General features: G+C 37.7%; 1 protein-coding gene across 5 annotated transcripts in view; it reads right to left on the bottom strand.

Moving 5' to 3' along the window:
- pcf11 (PCF11 cleavage and polyadenylation factor subunit) overlaps positions 1-14,831 on the bottom strand; it is a 42,101-nt gene extending 27,270 nt beyond the window's left edge. For 4 of the 5 annotated variants that reach the window (XM_020531487.2, XM_048597545.1, XM_048597546.1 and 1 more), the window contains exons 1-4: positions 14,436-14,826; positions 8,451-8,576; positions 5,618-5,806; positions 5,210-5,407 (exon numbers count right to left, since the gene is read on the bottom strand). In XM_020531487.2, coding sequence (XP_020387076.2) covers positions 5,210-5,407; positions 5,618-5,806; positions 8,451-8,576; positions 14,436-14,606 — 684 coding nt within the window. In that variant the 5' untranslated portion in view covers positions 14,607-14,826. Of the gene's footprint in view, positions 1-5,209; positions 5,408-5,617; positions 5,807-8,450; positions 8,577-14,435 lie in introns of all 5 variants that reach the window. The other variant, XM_048597548.1, reaches the window with a different exon arrangement.
- Between the last annotated feature and the right edge of the window lie 1,900 nt (positions 14,832-16,731).

Here is a 16,731-nt window from a genome sequence, read left to right as displayed (position 1 = left end):
TAAAGGCAAGAGGTCACTTGTTGCACTAGTTTATAGGGATGCCCCCATTCCAATCACCCCGAACAGTAATTACATTGAAGAACAGAGCACATAAGATTAATAGGATATGTTAAGAAATGTACAGCAGTAAATATGCATTACTTAGATCTACACGTAGTTTAGGAGAATCAAACTGGGAAAGATAATGAGTTGGTAAAAGATCTTCGGTACAATCTAGAGCCAACCAGGAACAGACTCTCCTAGACCTGGTAATATGCAATGAGACAAGATTTATCAATAGCCTCACAGTAAAGGACATTCTAGGTAGACCATAATCATTTCATTAGGGATTTTATGTTAAGTTTGCAAGGGAGGACTGTGGATCCATGACTTGTGTTTTCAAACCTAAATAAAAGGTGACTATGAGAGTATGAAGGCAGAGCTAGCTACGGTAGACTAAAAAATTATGTTGGAAGTTATGACAATTAGAGGCGGACTTTTGGGGAGATATTTAATAACTTTCGGCAAAGATACAGTCTATTGAGGAGGACAAACTATATCCATGGTTAAATATAGCAGTTAAGGATAGCATTAAACTATGAATCTAAGGTTAGTAAGAAGTCAGAGGTCTGGACATAGACAGACTAAAACCAAAGAATGGCTAAAATGCTAAGGAGGTACAAAGCAGAGCAAACAAAAAGATGAGAAGAATTTCTACAAGCTATTGAATAGAAGAGCAACCAAAGCCAATATTGGTCCTCTGATGATAGAGCACGAATGTGGGGAATTGAAATTTCAGGATGTGAAGATGCATTTTGGGAGGACCTTAGAAGCAGCTTAAAAGGAAGTGGCAGAAATGATAGATAGACGGATTATAAACTTCTAAAATCCTTCATCTTCTGGAAAGGTCCCAATGGGTTGGGAAAACAGCAAATGCAACACCTTTACTCAAAAAAAAAAGGTAAAAACAGGAAACCACAGTTCAAATAGCCTAACATCTCTCATATGGAATCTATTATGATGGTGGTTATAGCAAGATAAAAAACAGAAATGATCAGGCAGAGCCTGGCTTTAACAAGGGGAAATAAGTGTTTACTATTTGAAGTAGCATCCACAACGGGTTGAGGTGAACCACAAGATATGGTGCACTTAGATTGTCAAATAGAATTTTTTTTTTCTGATTTTATTCATTTCTGACATTTCGGCATTGCTGGCTGGGTCAGTATTTATTGCCCATCCCTAGTTGCTCCTTGATCTGGTGGCTGAGGTCATTTCATAGGTACAGTTAAGAATCAATCACCTTGCTGAGGGTGGAGTTCACATGTAGCTAAGGACAACGGATCTTCTTCCCTAATGGACGTGCATTATATAATCAACATTAGACTAGCTTTTAAAAGAAGTTCATTTGTCAAATTCAAACATCATCTGCTATAGATTCAAGCTATGCCCTTCGAACGTCTTGGTTCTTTAGTTCACTAGACCAGTGATATTACCAATTCTCCCTGCTTGCAGTCATACCCATCACACATGATTGCGGTTGCTGGAGGCAATCATCTCAGTTTAGGACATCAATGGCAGGAGTTCAGCCAGCTTCAACGGTTTCATTGGCCTTCAATATCATTGTCCACAGTAGGGATGCTCATTATGATCACCATATTCAGTATAATTTGCAAATTGATCAGGTGCCAAATCAGTCTGTAGTCACATTTGCAATTCCTTAATATCAAAGCGCAAGTAATGTGTGAAAGATCATGACCACCCACAATATAGAAATTAAGTATCTCTGCCATCCTTGGTGTTACTGTCAACAAGCAGCTTAACTGGACTATCCACTGATACAGCAGTGCTTAGTCACCTCTTGACTCCCAAAACCCACCCACCACCTATATAATAAAAAGAAGTTTGACGGACTGCTCTATTTGCCTAATTGAGTTTAATATCCAATAACACTCAAGATTAATGAAATTCAAGACAAAGCAACCTACCCCACATTGGCAACTTTAAATGTTGAATTCTCAAGCTCTGATAGTGGCAGCATGTACCATGCAGGATTAATGATAGAAACTTTTAAGAATACTTCAGTACACCTTACAAACTCAAGGACAAAGACTGCATATGCACAGGAACTCAACAACTGCAACTCTCCAAGTCACACATCACCTCGACTCAAAATTATACTGCCATTCCTAGTTAAGAGGGCAAAATCTGGAAAAAACATTCCAAACAGCACTGACCACACATCTACAGCAGCAGACTGCACAGCTTTAAGAAAGTGGCTTAATACCACCTTGACAGCAATCAAGGGTGACAAGTAATGCTGATCTTGCAAGCAATACTCATCCCAAAAATAAACTAAAAGTGATCTGTAACAGTTACTTTGCCTTCATCACTAAAGTCATTCCAAAAATAGCCAATGCTCAAACTGCGATATCACATTTCCAACATCAAGAACAGCAGCTACTTGGACTGGCAGGGGACAAGAAGGCAACAATCACTGATATGCAGCCTAGCCTGATAGGTTTCAGCAATCTTCAGAGTTTTAAAGAGGCTAGATAGGATGGAACGTTTTCCCACTGGAGCGTAGGAGATTAATGGGTGACCTTAGAGGTTTACAAAATCATGACAGGTATAGAGATAAGGTGAATGGCAAGTGGATATTTTCTCCCCCCTAAGGTGGGGGATTCAAGATTAGGGGGCACATATCAAGGTGAGAGGAGAAAGATTTTAAAAGACATGGAGGGCAACTTTTATTTTTAAAACAGTAGTTTGTGTATGGAATGCACTTGCAGAGGAAGTGGTGGATGGGGTATAGTCATATTTAAATGACATTTGGGCAAGCACATAAATAGGAAATGTTTGGAAAGATTTGGGCCAAGCGCAGACAGGCGGGACTAGTTTCATTTGGGATTAGGGTTAGCACAGACTCTGAAGAGCCTGTTTCCATGCTATATGACTAAAAATGGAGGAAAATTAAAAACCAACCCAAACCTTGGAAGAAGTTAAAGCACTATTACGTATAATCAATTGTTAGGGTTTTCCTTGCTTTGAAAAAGCTTTGTATGAGTCATGACAACGCATTTTGATTCTACAAGAATATCAGTCATAGCAAAAAGTCTCCTGACACCTGGAGCATCCAATAAACCCTATATGAAATAAAGTTTTAGAAGTACTCAACAGATCTGACACAATCTGTGGAGAGATATTGTTAAGGTTGAGTTGAATGTGACTCTTCTTCAGAATGTAAAGGAGTCAGAAATATGTCTTTCAATAATTCCAATACGTTTCTACATCCACGGAGTCCCAAAGTATCATATCGAATTCTAAACGTTAACTTTGTCCCTCTCAACACAGATGCTAGCCAGTAAACTTTTCCAACACTTGGTTGTGTCGGCTATAATCAGTTCAGGCTGAAAATACAAGCAAAATATTGTGTATGCTGGAAAAACAAGACACCTCTGCTAGTAACCATTTATCTTTCACAGATGCTTACAGTTGAAGACTCTTTAGAACTAAAGGGAGGCAGAATGTCAGGTTATAACAAAACTCAAGTATCTCTAATATTAACAAGTGAAGAACTGAGGGTGCTGGAAATCTGAAACAAAGAAAAAGAGTTAATGTTGAGTACATGATCCTTCACCAGGATTTTCTAACAAAAGTTCACTTGACTCATTACATGAACTCTTTTTGTCTCCTCTGATGCTGCCAAACCTGGTACATTTCCCCAACCTCTCTTCAGGTCAGAGGTGTATTTAACTATGTTTACTTTGTGAAAGTACTACTTTATTTTAAACTTCACCTGAGCACAGCCAACAAAATCAATCTTCCAAAATGTTTCAGGGATTGCAGTAAAATCTTAAATGTAACTGAAATCTGATGAATTCATCATCTTGCTTGTCAATAAGCATTTATTTTGGTGTACAAGTGCAAGGCATTTAAATAACTGGTATTAATTACAACCATAATGAAGGTTCATAGATGTGAACGGTGCACAGCAATATACTTCACATATTGGTAAGATTTCTTCTGTGATTGCTTCAAATTACTGAACTTATCCCCAAATATGGAAGCAGAACAGAGTGAAAAATTTCCCAACAAGGGCTCAACACCAATCCATTCTCACAAATTCAAGTTTGGATGTGCAATACTATTTAGATTTGCCTGCTTTACAAATCAATCCCCTCTCCTTATCTAAAGGATATTCCGTCTGGAAATGATGATTCATCCACGAGTGAACTTAGAAAGCAGTAGAGGATTGATCATTTATTGATGTGATGCTACAATTATATGCAAATCATACAATCCCCAGTGTGGAAGCAGGTCATTTGGCCCATTGAGTCCACAGTAACCCACTAAACAGCATCCCTCCCAGATCCACCCCATCCCAGTAATGCCATTTTTCCCACAGCTAATCCACCTAATCCCTGCATCCATGAACACTATGGGCAATTTATCATAGCCACTCCACCTAACCTGCACATCTTTGGACTGGGAGGAAACCCGAGCATCCAGGACACGAGGAGAGAATGTACAAGGTCCACACAGTTGCCAGAGGGTGGAACCAAACCCGGTCCCTGGCGCTGTGAGGCACCAGTGCTAACCACTGAGCCACCATGGTGTAATTGCACAGCACAGTCAAATCATAACAGAGCCCTATATTGATATAATTGGGCTATTTTCTCATTATACCCTGCACATTACTTCCTCAAAGCACTCCAATCAACTGGTTAAAAATGATTTCTTCCTCAAAACCACAAGTTCAGAAAATCAAAAACAATGTTGGGCTCTCAGAAAATGGTATTGTATCAATTTTTATTAATACAAATACACATTCTCAAATCCAACGCCCTCATACGGGATTTCAGATTCCATTACCAGTTACCATCATGTACAAATCGATTCCTGGTCTGTTTGAACCACATTCGACTGAGTCGGATTATAATAAGCGGTCCAAGACAGCTGCTGAATGCTAACAATGAATACAAATGGCCATGGCAAGTTAAATAAATGATGCAAGTACTGTGATGGGCCTAAAGAAACATGGGCCTTTTTTGCACAACTGCATTTTCTGGACAAACATGGGGTACTATAGCTTTATCTTTATATCACGATTAAACAGCATAGAAAATAAAACTTACCAAGGAGCACTGTTACCTCAATCCCATTAGACCTCAATCGCTACAGAAATTGCTTCTAATGTAATGACATTTAGTGATCAGGACTTTGAACTTACCAGTTGTGCCTTTGTCTGCTCTAATTCCAGTTCCAACTTCTTCTGTTGCAACTCAAGTAACTGTTTTTGTTTTGCTAACAGCTGTTGTCTTATAAACTGCTCTTGCTCCTGTGTTACGTTTTTCTGTGACTCAGCAATGTTTTGTTTAGCTGAGTTAATAGGAGCAACTGTGGAACTTGAGGTGGTAGGTTCTTCAAGCTACGAGTAATGAGAAAGTGAAGTTATGACCAGGATATTCTACAATTCTCCAAGGATACTGGTACAAGAAATGGCAAATAAAAGAAGGACCACAACATTTTGCAAATTTTCTTTATTTACACTCAAATGTTAGTTCTGCAACCACATTAATTCATCTTGGAAGAGTAATATTTCCCTTATGTTATAGGTGAGAATTCCTGTAATACTTACCGATCGATTTAAAAACTTGGGATTTACATGAATGCTTGAACTATTCACATTTGGTGGCAAAGGCTTAATAGGCCATGCAGGATCTAGCTTGTTGACTTTGACGTCTAAGGCATAAAGTTTCGTCAGTTGAAACATTTCATCCCATGTGGAACGCAACTTAAACAAACTTTTTCTAGTGCTCTCATCCACCTAAGAACAAAACAATTATCCAGCTTTATGCAATGTTAAATGCCTTTTAAATATTCTTACAAGCATTCCTATAATCCAGAAAGAATACATCTATTCATTACTACAAGTAACATAGCTTTAAATTTACTTTGACAACATATTTCAATCAAAGGAGGGGAATTTTTTTCTGATCAGAGCACTTTCAATGACTGGAAGGTTACGCTGTATGGGCACTTTGTACAAATAACAGTCTTCATTTTTGTTTTATCTATTTGTACTTGGATATTAACTGTACTTCAACTTGTATTTCTCCAGACACATTAGATTAACAGAATAAATCTCTGAACCAAGTTCATTGGAATGAGGTTATCCCTCAAAACTGGTCAACAAGTAGTTTCCTCGTGGTAACAGTGAGAGGAATGCTTTGAGTGCTGAACTTGAAATTGTATTCGTAACAAGACTCGGTATGTAAAGCCACGATTACCGTTCAGCATAGTATGACACTGTCACTCACCAGGGCAACTCACTGATGTAGTCGAGCATTTAAAATTTTTTTATTAAAATTCAGCAGGCAAAATAGCTGGCATAGCAACAGGGTAGTGTGCCGAGTTTAGCCCATTTGTTTTTTGCCTCTGGGACCGAAGTTCAAATCCAGTCCCAACTGACTGAAGGCAGAAAAGCTTTGAGTAAAACTTCTAATGAATTAGGGTGATCTCAGTTCTGCAATTCAGAATTACCTCCTAAAGACACCAGAATGGCTGATGAGAGAAAAGAACCATTATATTGCTGGTGCAGATGTATTTTAGAGGCAAAGTATGTTGCTGTGGCAAGACAGGAGTTTGTACATCCTGTTGTGCATTACATACCAACAGTGTGCTGGGTTCTGACAGGAAGTCTCAAACTGGAAATAATTTAATTCCCTAGTTACTTTTTTGTGATGAGCTCAAGAAAAAGAAATCTTCTAAATGGGAAGGAGCACAGTAAGTTGATGAATGAGACAAAAACAATTGATAAAATATGTACAATAATTTGAACTGGAACTGAACACTTTAAACGTTAGCCCATTGCATCCGTGTATAGCTAACATTGTAAATCTGTGACTGTTTGCAATAACGTACTCTTCACTAGAATCACAACTGTTGCCTATGTTCCCGTTCCACTGACATTTTTAAGTGCGGATTATCAACATCGTGATGAATGTATTGATTTTTCATGTTACTCAGTTACAAGAGGATTGCAGTATAGTTCAAAAAGTAATGCATATGGCTTAAGTCTTATTTCCAATTAAAAAGCATAATTAAGAAAAATATAATGAGATTGATTGTATAATTGAAACCATACTTTAAAGATGTAACACTGTGCTTGTTACACTAGCAGAACATCAAAGTTCAGTTTTTATAATGCAAATTTCAACTGTTATATCGGGCACAGCTTGAGATTCAAGTCGGTGTTCAAAATGCTGCATTGTGGAATTGCAGGCGTGCATTAACAACCATTCCACAAGTGCTGACTTTAGCCGTTTGCTATTGCTTGGTCTTATCCAATGGAGCAACTAAACCAAGGCCTATTATGTTCAAAACGCAAATTCTCAGCACACAGAAAAAACATGTAGAACTCAGCATATACACAGGACGTTCCCTCAAGTTAAATTCTGGAAATCTTCCTATTGATCCATGACACATGTGAGGACAAACAATAAGTTTTGAATACTTTCCCATGAGAGGCTTGTCTAAAATTGGTTCCGTACTTAAAAATTCAATCTTGGAGCTTTCTATATAAAGCAATAGGAATGTCTAGACGTATACATTCCATACATGGTCCAGTTAAGAGAGCACTGAATTTTTACTTAATCCAACAATGCACCCTTTCATTTAAGAAAAATCCTGAAATTTACCTAAAAATGTGAAGCATGATCTCAGCCACAGATTAAAGCAAGTCAAATAAATAAAATCAAAAAGGTGCAAAAAAAAGTCACCTGTCAACTATGTGTCAAACCCTTCAAAAAAATAAGTGATTACATTCTTTTATTTATGGGTAAAATGGGAATTGGGAATGCTATTTCAATTCTGTTGAGTGCGTATACATTTACATGGAATACAATTTACACAGGCCGACGTGGGGGTCTGTTTGACAGAATTAATCACCAGTTTAATTGAGTCACAACTTTTCAACTGTCATCAATTAATATGCTGTCAAATGAACTAATTCATTTCAGCCAAGATACTAAACTCCATAACCAATCAACCAATGAAATCGTTAGGAGTCAGTGAAAGCACGGTTCAAAAATTAACTTGATTCTATTCAATATAAAATTCCATTAGAACCACAATTCAAAGTGTTTAATATTTCAAACAAACTACTACAGCACAGAGTAAGTGTTGGATAGGTTGGGAAGGGGCAATAAAATCCAGTCAATCTTTCATTCTTCCAACTTAAATAATCTAAACAAAGAATAGTAAGTAACAACAGTAATGAAGTGAAATGCATTTTCCAATCCATAAGGTACAATGCAAAAGTGACCAAAAAAAAATCAGTTGAATCTCACCTACATCACAAATGAATGCACAAATCTTCCACTAATAGGTTATAATGTTTAGTTGTTAAGCATTCAAATACATGTACAAAAATACATTCACGTTTACTCTAGTGATTAAAGTATAGATACCTTTTCAAAAACACTAGAAAATATAAGACTTAAGTTTTGAGCAAAGAGTGAAATATAGCTTCCTCCAACATTCTTCACAATGGAATCCATGAGGTACATGACTGGAAGCTTCTCTGAAGCTGGGGCCTGCAGCAATAGGAAAACTCAGAACATTAGCAAAGTAGGTAAACAAACAGAACAAAGCAATTCTTGTTAAATCATGATTAATATATTAAACATTTAGAGGAATAGTTTGCCACTAAATTTTCCTTGAATTCTGTAATTCCTTAAATAATAATACACCGATGACTTGAGACTATCAGCGTAAACAACTTCAGATTTAGTCTGAAAAATAAAAGATCTCAAGTGACTGAAAACTATACTGACAGTAAGATGCACAAGCTTAGAATGGTTCACTTCCATGTATAGAACTTCAAAGCAGGTCTTCCATGTTCTCTGATCAATTTGCCAATTATTCTTCATTTGAGTTATAGCAGTAAAGATGCATAATAATTTTTTAATACATTGAACCAAAGACAACTAAAATCTGTTTTAACTTGATGTAATTTGTAAACTGCTCTTTCACACCCAAAGGATTGAATTGATTACAGCCTCCACCCTTCTTTGCAGTGGTGTGCAAAGTGATTTTCTCAACTGATATATTTTGGGGTAAATAACGTAATAGTGACATTACACCCTCATCTCAGTAATTCTATAATTAAGCTTGCTAATGTTGATAACCCCCACAAGACAGTAAACTATATAAATGAAATACTTAAGCTGTAATGGATGTTCACATATACAATTTATACCACATTTAAAATTGGCAATCAAGTAATTGAGTTGCACCAAAAAGGGAAGTATAGTACTTCCTAAATGTTTCTTATCGCTTCACTCAGCTTACAATGAAAAAATTTTAATAGATCCACTACCTCATCACTTAGTGCAAATGTGTGGTTAGTTTTCCTCTAAATTTCTATTTCCAATTGAAGCTAGAATTGTTTGTGTTTGACATCCCTTTGATCTTTCATATTCTCATAAGAAAATTTCAATTCCCCATTTATCCAAATTCTAGCTCATTAACTTTGTGTTGATACATGACCATATAGCATCAATGCCATCACCAATTTTGTTCCCAACAACTCATTTCTTCTCATGTTATGATCTTTTCTTATTTAGAATGAGGAGATCAAATGGAGCACAACTACTCCAGGCTAATATTAATCACAATAAGTCAGAGGGCAAATCTAATTGGTCTTCGCTCCAATCAATTCCTTAAGTTTACTTCAGTATGGAACACTAGTGGATGCTTTCAATTCTCAATGCAGTTATTTCAAAACCAGATTTCCTGCAGATTCTGCACATACAATTCCCTTCCATAAACAAAAAAATGAGGATGTCTGTAACAGTCTTTAATTATTTGCATTCTTAAAAATGTAGCTCTATACTGGAGTGTTTCATTTTGATAAAATACCATCTGCAACAGAGCAGTTTTGACACTGATCCTCAAAGGCGGCTATACACTCCAAGATAACCTTATAACTTCTCTGAACCCCGGAATATTGATTCAAAATTACACAACTTGTGCATGGAATTTCAATTAGTTACAAAAAATTGTAAATAAAAGAGATTCATTCAGTAAAGAAAATGTAGTTATCTAAAATTGCCTTCAGACTTTGATCACAAGGTAAGCTAGATATTAATTATATAACTGCAACAGAACATTGCCAATTGAACTCATTTGGATCTGCAGGAATCAACTGATCGCTTGAATCTACTTCAGTTCTAAAATCACTGTTTCTGGCAAAGAGGGCAACCAATGCACACCAGCCTCCAGATTCACAAAGCCAGGGAACAGTTGTGCAACTGCTTAGTCCAGGTTTCACTTCATGGCTGTCAAGTGAACGTTGGATGTTGACCACCTGATGCTCACCTCAGTCCAAGATAACATTGCATATTTAATACTTGACTTTAGGAAGAGGCTGCAGGATAACAATGTGGGTTAATAGTCCAGAATCAAATCACATCTTTCATTATTCTTCTTGTATTTTTCAGTCTTGTTAACAAATGTTGGCGATCCTCCAGGCTAGCCTATATCCATTCCAACTCAACGATTTAAATTTTCAAATACTCTATTTTATCACCTTCAGCTTAAAACTTCTTACACCAAGATGCATCAAGCCAAAAGGAACATTACCACTCGAGTTGAAATTTCATGTTTATATCTGTTATGTTGAAGTATACTAATTGAGAAAGAACCACAAGATTTATAATGAAGCATCTTCAAAATCTCATTTACAATCTGTTACCATCAAAAGCAAGCAACACTGAGTTAACTTGCTCACTATGAAAAATTCCAATTAATATCTTCTCCAATGCAGTCCATGGCTTTCAAGACAGCATGTAGCATTACATATGTGAAGTGAACAAAAGACATGGCAACAAACCCATTGTTGTAAAGTGTAAATGGCCTTTTTAAAAAAAAAACAAGGCATGCATATGAGCAAGTTCCAAAATACTTGTAATTCCATCCAGCTTTCAGAATTTAAGTATCGGGGTTAGATACTTCCATTGCACATGATTACAAATCATGTTTAATAGTTTTAAGTGGTGCGGTAATAACATGAGAACCACATCCTGGGTCGCAAATATACACCATGCAGTAATAGCTTGGAAACCCATGTAGTATTTGCAAATCATGCTAAAGGCCCCTACCACCAGTTTGTTAGCACTGCTGAAAGTGAGTGTCCAGTTTCTGCTTTGAACAATTATTGTAGAACTTGCACCGATGAGACTATTGTTTCAAAACACCTGTTTAAGTCAGAGTCTGGTTGCAACAGGGTAACCTTGAAAATGACTGAAATTTATAATTTAACAATTTCATGTAGCCAGTCACAACTTTGCCTGAATCAAGTTTACATGGGTATGGTTAAGCATCTAAAGTTAGTAAGCATCTGCCAAATTTCACCAAATTTGCTTATTTAAAATTAGAAACCCTTATAAAACTGAACAATGTGTTCACTCTTCCCCCTTACCCACTGAAACATTATTAAAAATTATCTCCAGAACATCCATGAAGCACATGATTTGGTATTTGCAATTAATGTCCCATTTAATGTGTGAATTTGTGCACCACCATGACCAGATGCCAAGTGAGAACCAGATTTGCGCAGTGAGTGATGTTAAAAATCTTGTATATCCAATAGTAAGCCTTTTATTTTATCCTTTCATGGGATGTGGGCAGCAGTATTTGCCTCTGAAAAGGCTCAGCCACCATCTTAAGTTCTGCAACCCATGCGACGTAGGTACACCCACATTGTTAGAAAGGGAAATATCAATTTCAGCAGCTGTTGTAACAACCTTCCAACTCAGATTGTTGGAACTATAAAACATTCCACCAGTTAAGATATTATTTCCTCAATCGAGCTAAGTGGGACTGCAGGTAATTGTGAAATATCAAAAATATCAGTGCAGAGGGAGATGTACTTCCTGGTCTTAAAAAAATTACCCATTTACTCACAAGGATCTGTCAATACTCTCAAATGAAGGTAGTGGTCACAATAACTTGAGATTTTGAGCGCAAATTCACAAACAGCCTGGGGTTCCAGGATTAGATTATGCTATGCTGTTACCCTTTATTGAATCCAGTTCCCACCGTAACAATCCACACTACCCCAGCAATCTGGAGGAGGATTGGGTGAGCCATACTATTTAGGCTCTTCAGGAAACAGACTTACAGATACTATTTATTTTCTTAGGTTAAGATAATGAACAATGTCACAATTATGACCTTTGTGGGGAAATTAACTGGCACTGAACTTATGGGATCCATCAAATAATTTTAGTGAAATGAATTTATGACTAAGTGGATTCACTTTTAAAACTAAGTCAGGAACAGCAGTTAGGTCATAAGGACAAAACTAAGGTCAATGTTATAAACCATTGTCAGCAAAAATTACCACCGGCTGTGCAATTTAAATCCTAAAGGACCTATGCCCCATATTAGTGAGGCAATATGCAACAGCACCAGTTGCAGTACCCAACTTGATCCAGCACATTGGTTAGAAGTCAAGAACACTTTAAACAGACATCAACAAAACTGAACACAAGTGGATCAGGACGTTCATAGCAAAACGCAACACTGGTTAAAATCAGCAATTGCAGGCATGTGCTTGTGGTTTTCCCCATGTCAAGCACAAGTGCTAGCATGATTTACTGAAAGTAATCCTGCTCAACTACTTGAGGTAAGACAGGTCCCAATGGGGCAACTGTGTTCACAAACATTAGAACCAAACAAGGATGTTTGTTCTCATGAAGTAGTTTCTTCAACTGCAAAATATGGCATTGAAATAAACGTTACAAAAATTTCACCTGATAAAATATAATTGGTTAAAATTATAAAACTTGCCTTGCTTTCATGCTTTGTAGGAAAAGCAACACTTGTGAATTGAAGTAAAAATGGCAGTTAAACCTATTTTGCATTACCCATGAAATAAATTCAAATTTAAGCAGAATAAAGTGAATTTAAAATTCAAAGGAACTGCTTATTGAAATTACACTTCTGTTTTTGGTTCCATGTGTTCTAAGTCAGTTGGAGTAAGGCAATATTAAAAGCTTGATAGTTAACTGTCTGAACCAACAGCACTATGGCTGTGGCCATATTTTATAAACTATGTTGCTGTTAGTTTATAAGATCTATAGAATGAGTTGTTTAGAATCTGCTAGGAACCTGAAGCAAAACCCATGGGCAAATATGGAAAAACATTTGTTGAGTATCTAAAAATTCTAAACTGACATTTGGGTTTATCTTCACCGGTACATTTTAGTATTAATCAAGTTGCAATTTTTCAGATCTAAGAAATGTCAGCCTTCCTTCCTAAAACGCACAAGTTATCTGCCACAAGCATTCAGCTTTATGATGTGCTCTTGAAAGAAAAAAATTAATGAAACACTAATGAAAACCTTGTAAAGTCTGTGAAAGAAATAAGACAAAAGAACGTATTTCATTTTCTTTATTAACATTTTTCAAAGAACCAGTTAAACAAGTTACCATTTAAAACACGTTAAGAATCTAAACGCAATTTAAAAAGGAAACTTAATTCGTTCTAACCCAATTACAAAGTGAAAACCCAACTACACTCTTGTTTATATTCAATTAACGTCAAATTACGTTAGAAAATGTATTCAAACAAAGGCAAACAAGGAAATGGGTGTAACTTAACTAAGAAATAAGAACGAATGGCAAAGCTTCAAAGGGGGAACAATTTGTCTTAGTCTATCCTGGGGAATTCCAAAGTTTAAGCTGTCATTAATAGGTCAACACTAGGCAATACCCGACATGAAACACGCGAAGCTTAACGTGAGGCTTTAGTGAACTACGAAGCAACTCGAACACTCAACATGGCGTCCCTTGCGGTCTGGGTGGGGGCGGCTGTTCTCGCACGAAATGCGAACAAGCCGCTGGCGCCGGAGTGATGAGAAGCAGAATAACTCGGTCCGGAGTTTGGGGTGGGGTGGGGTAGAGAAAGAAAAAAGGAGGGGGGGGGGGGGAGAAAGAAAGAAAGAAAGAAAGAAAGGGATGAGGGCCCCAAAAAGTGAAAACCCGCAAACCTCGCTGGCTGTAAAATCATACAAAAGTGCCCACTCCACACCCAGATCTAAAAACCTCGGCTAAAATCTAACCGTGAGGTTGTTTAAGACAAAAAAGGGATTTTCAAAAATATCTACTATAACAAAGGATGGCGATGCACGATAAGAGGCAGCGCGGCCGTGGAGCCGGTCAAGGCCGGGCAGCCTGATCGTTGGTCGGTCTTTGTGCGCCAGCCTTGGGGCCCCGTCGCCATCTTGATTAACATTACAACACCAACAGCAAGGGTGTGGGACGGCAGAAACACGGCGGATCACTCAGCCGATCGAACAAAGGCCCGACATTCCTCTTTTTTAAAAAAAAATCCGAATGTTCAATTCAAAAAAATTAAAATAAAAACAAAAACTGATTTTAAAAACCTTGGTTATTTGTGCTTCGATTAACTTGACGATTTCCGGCGAGTACTTCAGGTTCTCTTCGGCCAGGATGGTCAGGTTGTTGATGTGGGGTTTGCTGTTGAAAGTCAGGTCTTCGAGCGACGACTGATATTCTTTACAGGCGTCCGCCTTGGCCGTATCTTCCGCCGCCATCGTTGTGTTTTTTTTAAAAAAATTAAATTCGGGATCGCTGTTAGCGTTTAAATAGCAAAAGAATGTTTGCCTTTGTATATAAATAAGTACTTATACTCTAAACGTATACATGATACGGAAGTCCTTTCCCAAAAACAGGGGGGAAAAAAACAACACTAAACTGCCCCGCACAGCTCAGCAATCTGTCCTCCCTCCTCTCCTAAGACAAAATGGCGGCTGCATCAAGATAAACGATTCATGAGCATCACAATGGGGAGTGATCACATCCACAGCTCATTGGCTGGTCATCGTGACGCCCACAATCCGACCGCTTCCCATTTGCGTCTTTGGGCTGCGTTGGTCAAAGCATTGTGACGTTCCATGAAGTACGACAGATGATTGGTGCTTCCTGTTGTAGTTCCCGTCTCACCGTGTTCCTCTGTTGGGAAGGGTGGGTGGTTGGTGTCGTGTGCATACACACAAATTCGTGTGACGTGAGGGCCGGGGAAGTTACGTCATCTGGCCACGTGTAGTCCCAGCTAGGCTGGGAAGTGGACATGTGACCGGCCTAAAGTTGCACACGGTTGTGTTTAGAGGGTTCGTTCTGCAGTATCAGGGAAGACATTTTGTAATCTTCGTTGATATATTTCATCGCTGCTGTCGATTATATTTTATAAACGTAGCCTTTTTTAAAAATACGATCACTCGATATACGACTTGAATTCATTTCTCAATTTTTTCCCATTCCCTGGTTTTCCTGAAAAATATTCTCAAGGGATGTTATTGATGTTACACAGGCATGGTAAAACCAGTGAAGAAATTCCCAAATGACACATTGTGCTTCGGTAGGGAAAGTACAGTCACTAGGGTGAGCTTTTTTTAAATCTACCAGTATTTTCCACGTCTGTTAAACAGTAATTCGCGATGATTTGAGATATTTGTGACTCCGGGGAAAAATCCTAGAAACAGACTTACATTTAAACTTGTATTTAAACAGGGTATTTTTTTTTAAAATGTGTACATACCAATTAGGAGCAGCCGTAGTCCACAGAGTCCCTTGAGCCCGCTCCACCGTTTAATAACCTCATGGCTGATCTGATTACTCATTTTTCTGCTTTCCTCTGATATCCTTTCACTTCCTTGCTTATCCACAATCTATCCATCTCTGTTTTAAAAATATTCAAAGACACTGGTTCCACCTTTTGGGGAAAAGTGTTCCAAAGACTCAACATCCTCCTGAGAAAAACAATTCTCATCACCAAATTAAATAAGTGATCCCTTATTTTAAAACATTGACACCTTGTTCTAGAGAAACATCATTTCTACATCCACCCCATTAAAATACTTTAATGATCTTTTATTTTTCTGTCATGTCTTACCCTTATAAACTTCAGTAGATCCAAGCCTGTTTGTCCAATGTTTCCTGATAGGACAGCCTGCCCATTCAAAGTATTGGCCTCATAAACCTCTGAACTGGTTCCAACACCTTACATCCATGCTTAAATAAGGAGACAAATTTGTGTTGCCCCATTGCCGTAAAACCACGAGTGGTTAAAAGTGCAAACCAAGATGTGTTCTGGAGTACTGTGTCCAGTTCTGATCAACCCATTACAGGAAGGATATTATTGAGCTGGAAAGGGCTCAGAAGAAATTTATGAGGATGTTGCTGGGAATGGAGGGTTATAAGGACAGACTGAATAGGCTGGAATGTTTTTCACTGGGGTGTAAGGTTGCGGGGTCACTTAGTAGAGGTTTATAAAATCATGAGGGGTATTTTCCCTAGGATGGGGATTTCAGTACTAAGGGGCATATTTTTAAGAAAAGAGGAGAAAGATTTAACAAAAACATGAGGAGCAATTTTTTTATACAACAAGTGGTTCATGTGTGGAATGAACCTCCAGACGAAGTGTTTGGATGTGGGTACAACTATAATGTTTAAAAGACATTTAGGTAAGTACATGAATGAGAAATGTTTGGAGGGATATGGGCCAAGTGTCGGCTGGTGGAACTAGTTTAGTTTGGGATTATGGTCAGCATGAACTGGTTGGACTGAAGATTTGTTTCCGTGCTCCATAATTCAATAACATCTCACCAAGTCACTTAAGTTGCTCAAATATTTTTCTTTGGTAGAAATATAAACTGAAAT

This window comes from Rhincodon typus, chromosome 6, assembly GCF_021869965.1.
Source record: "Rhincodon typus isolate 14 chromosome 6, sRhiTyp1.1, whole genome shotgun sequence".
In the NCBI taxonomy this organism is placed as follows: domain Eukaryota; kingdom Metazoa; phylum Chordata; class Chondrichthyes; order Orectolobiformes; family Rhincodontidae; genus Rhincodon; species Rhincodon typus.
This window is presented reverse-complemented; position numbering and strand designations above follow the sequence as displayed.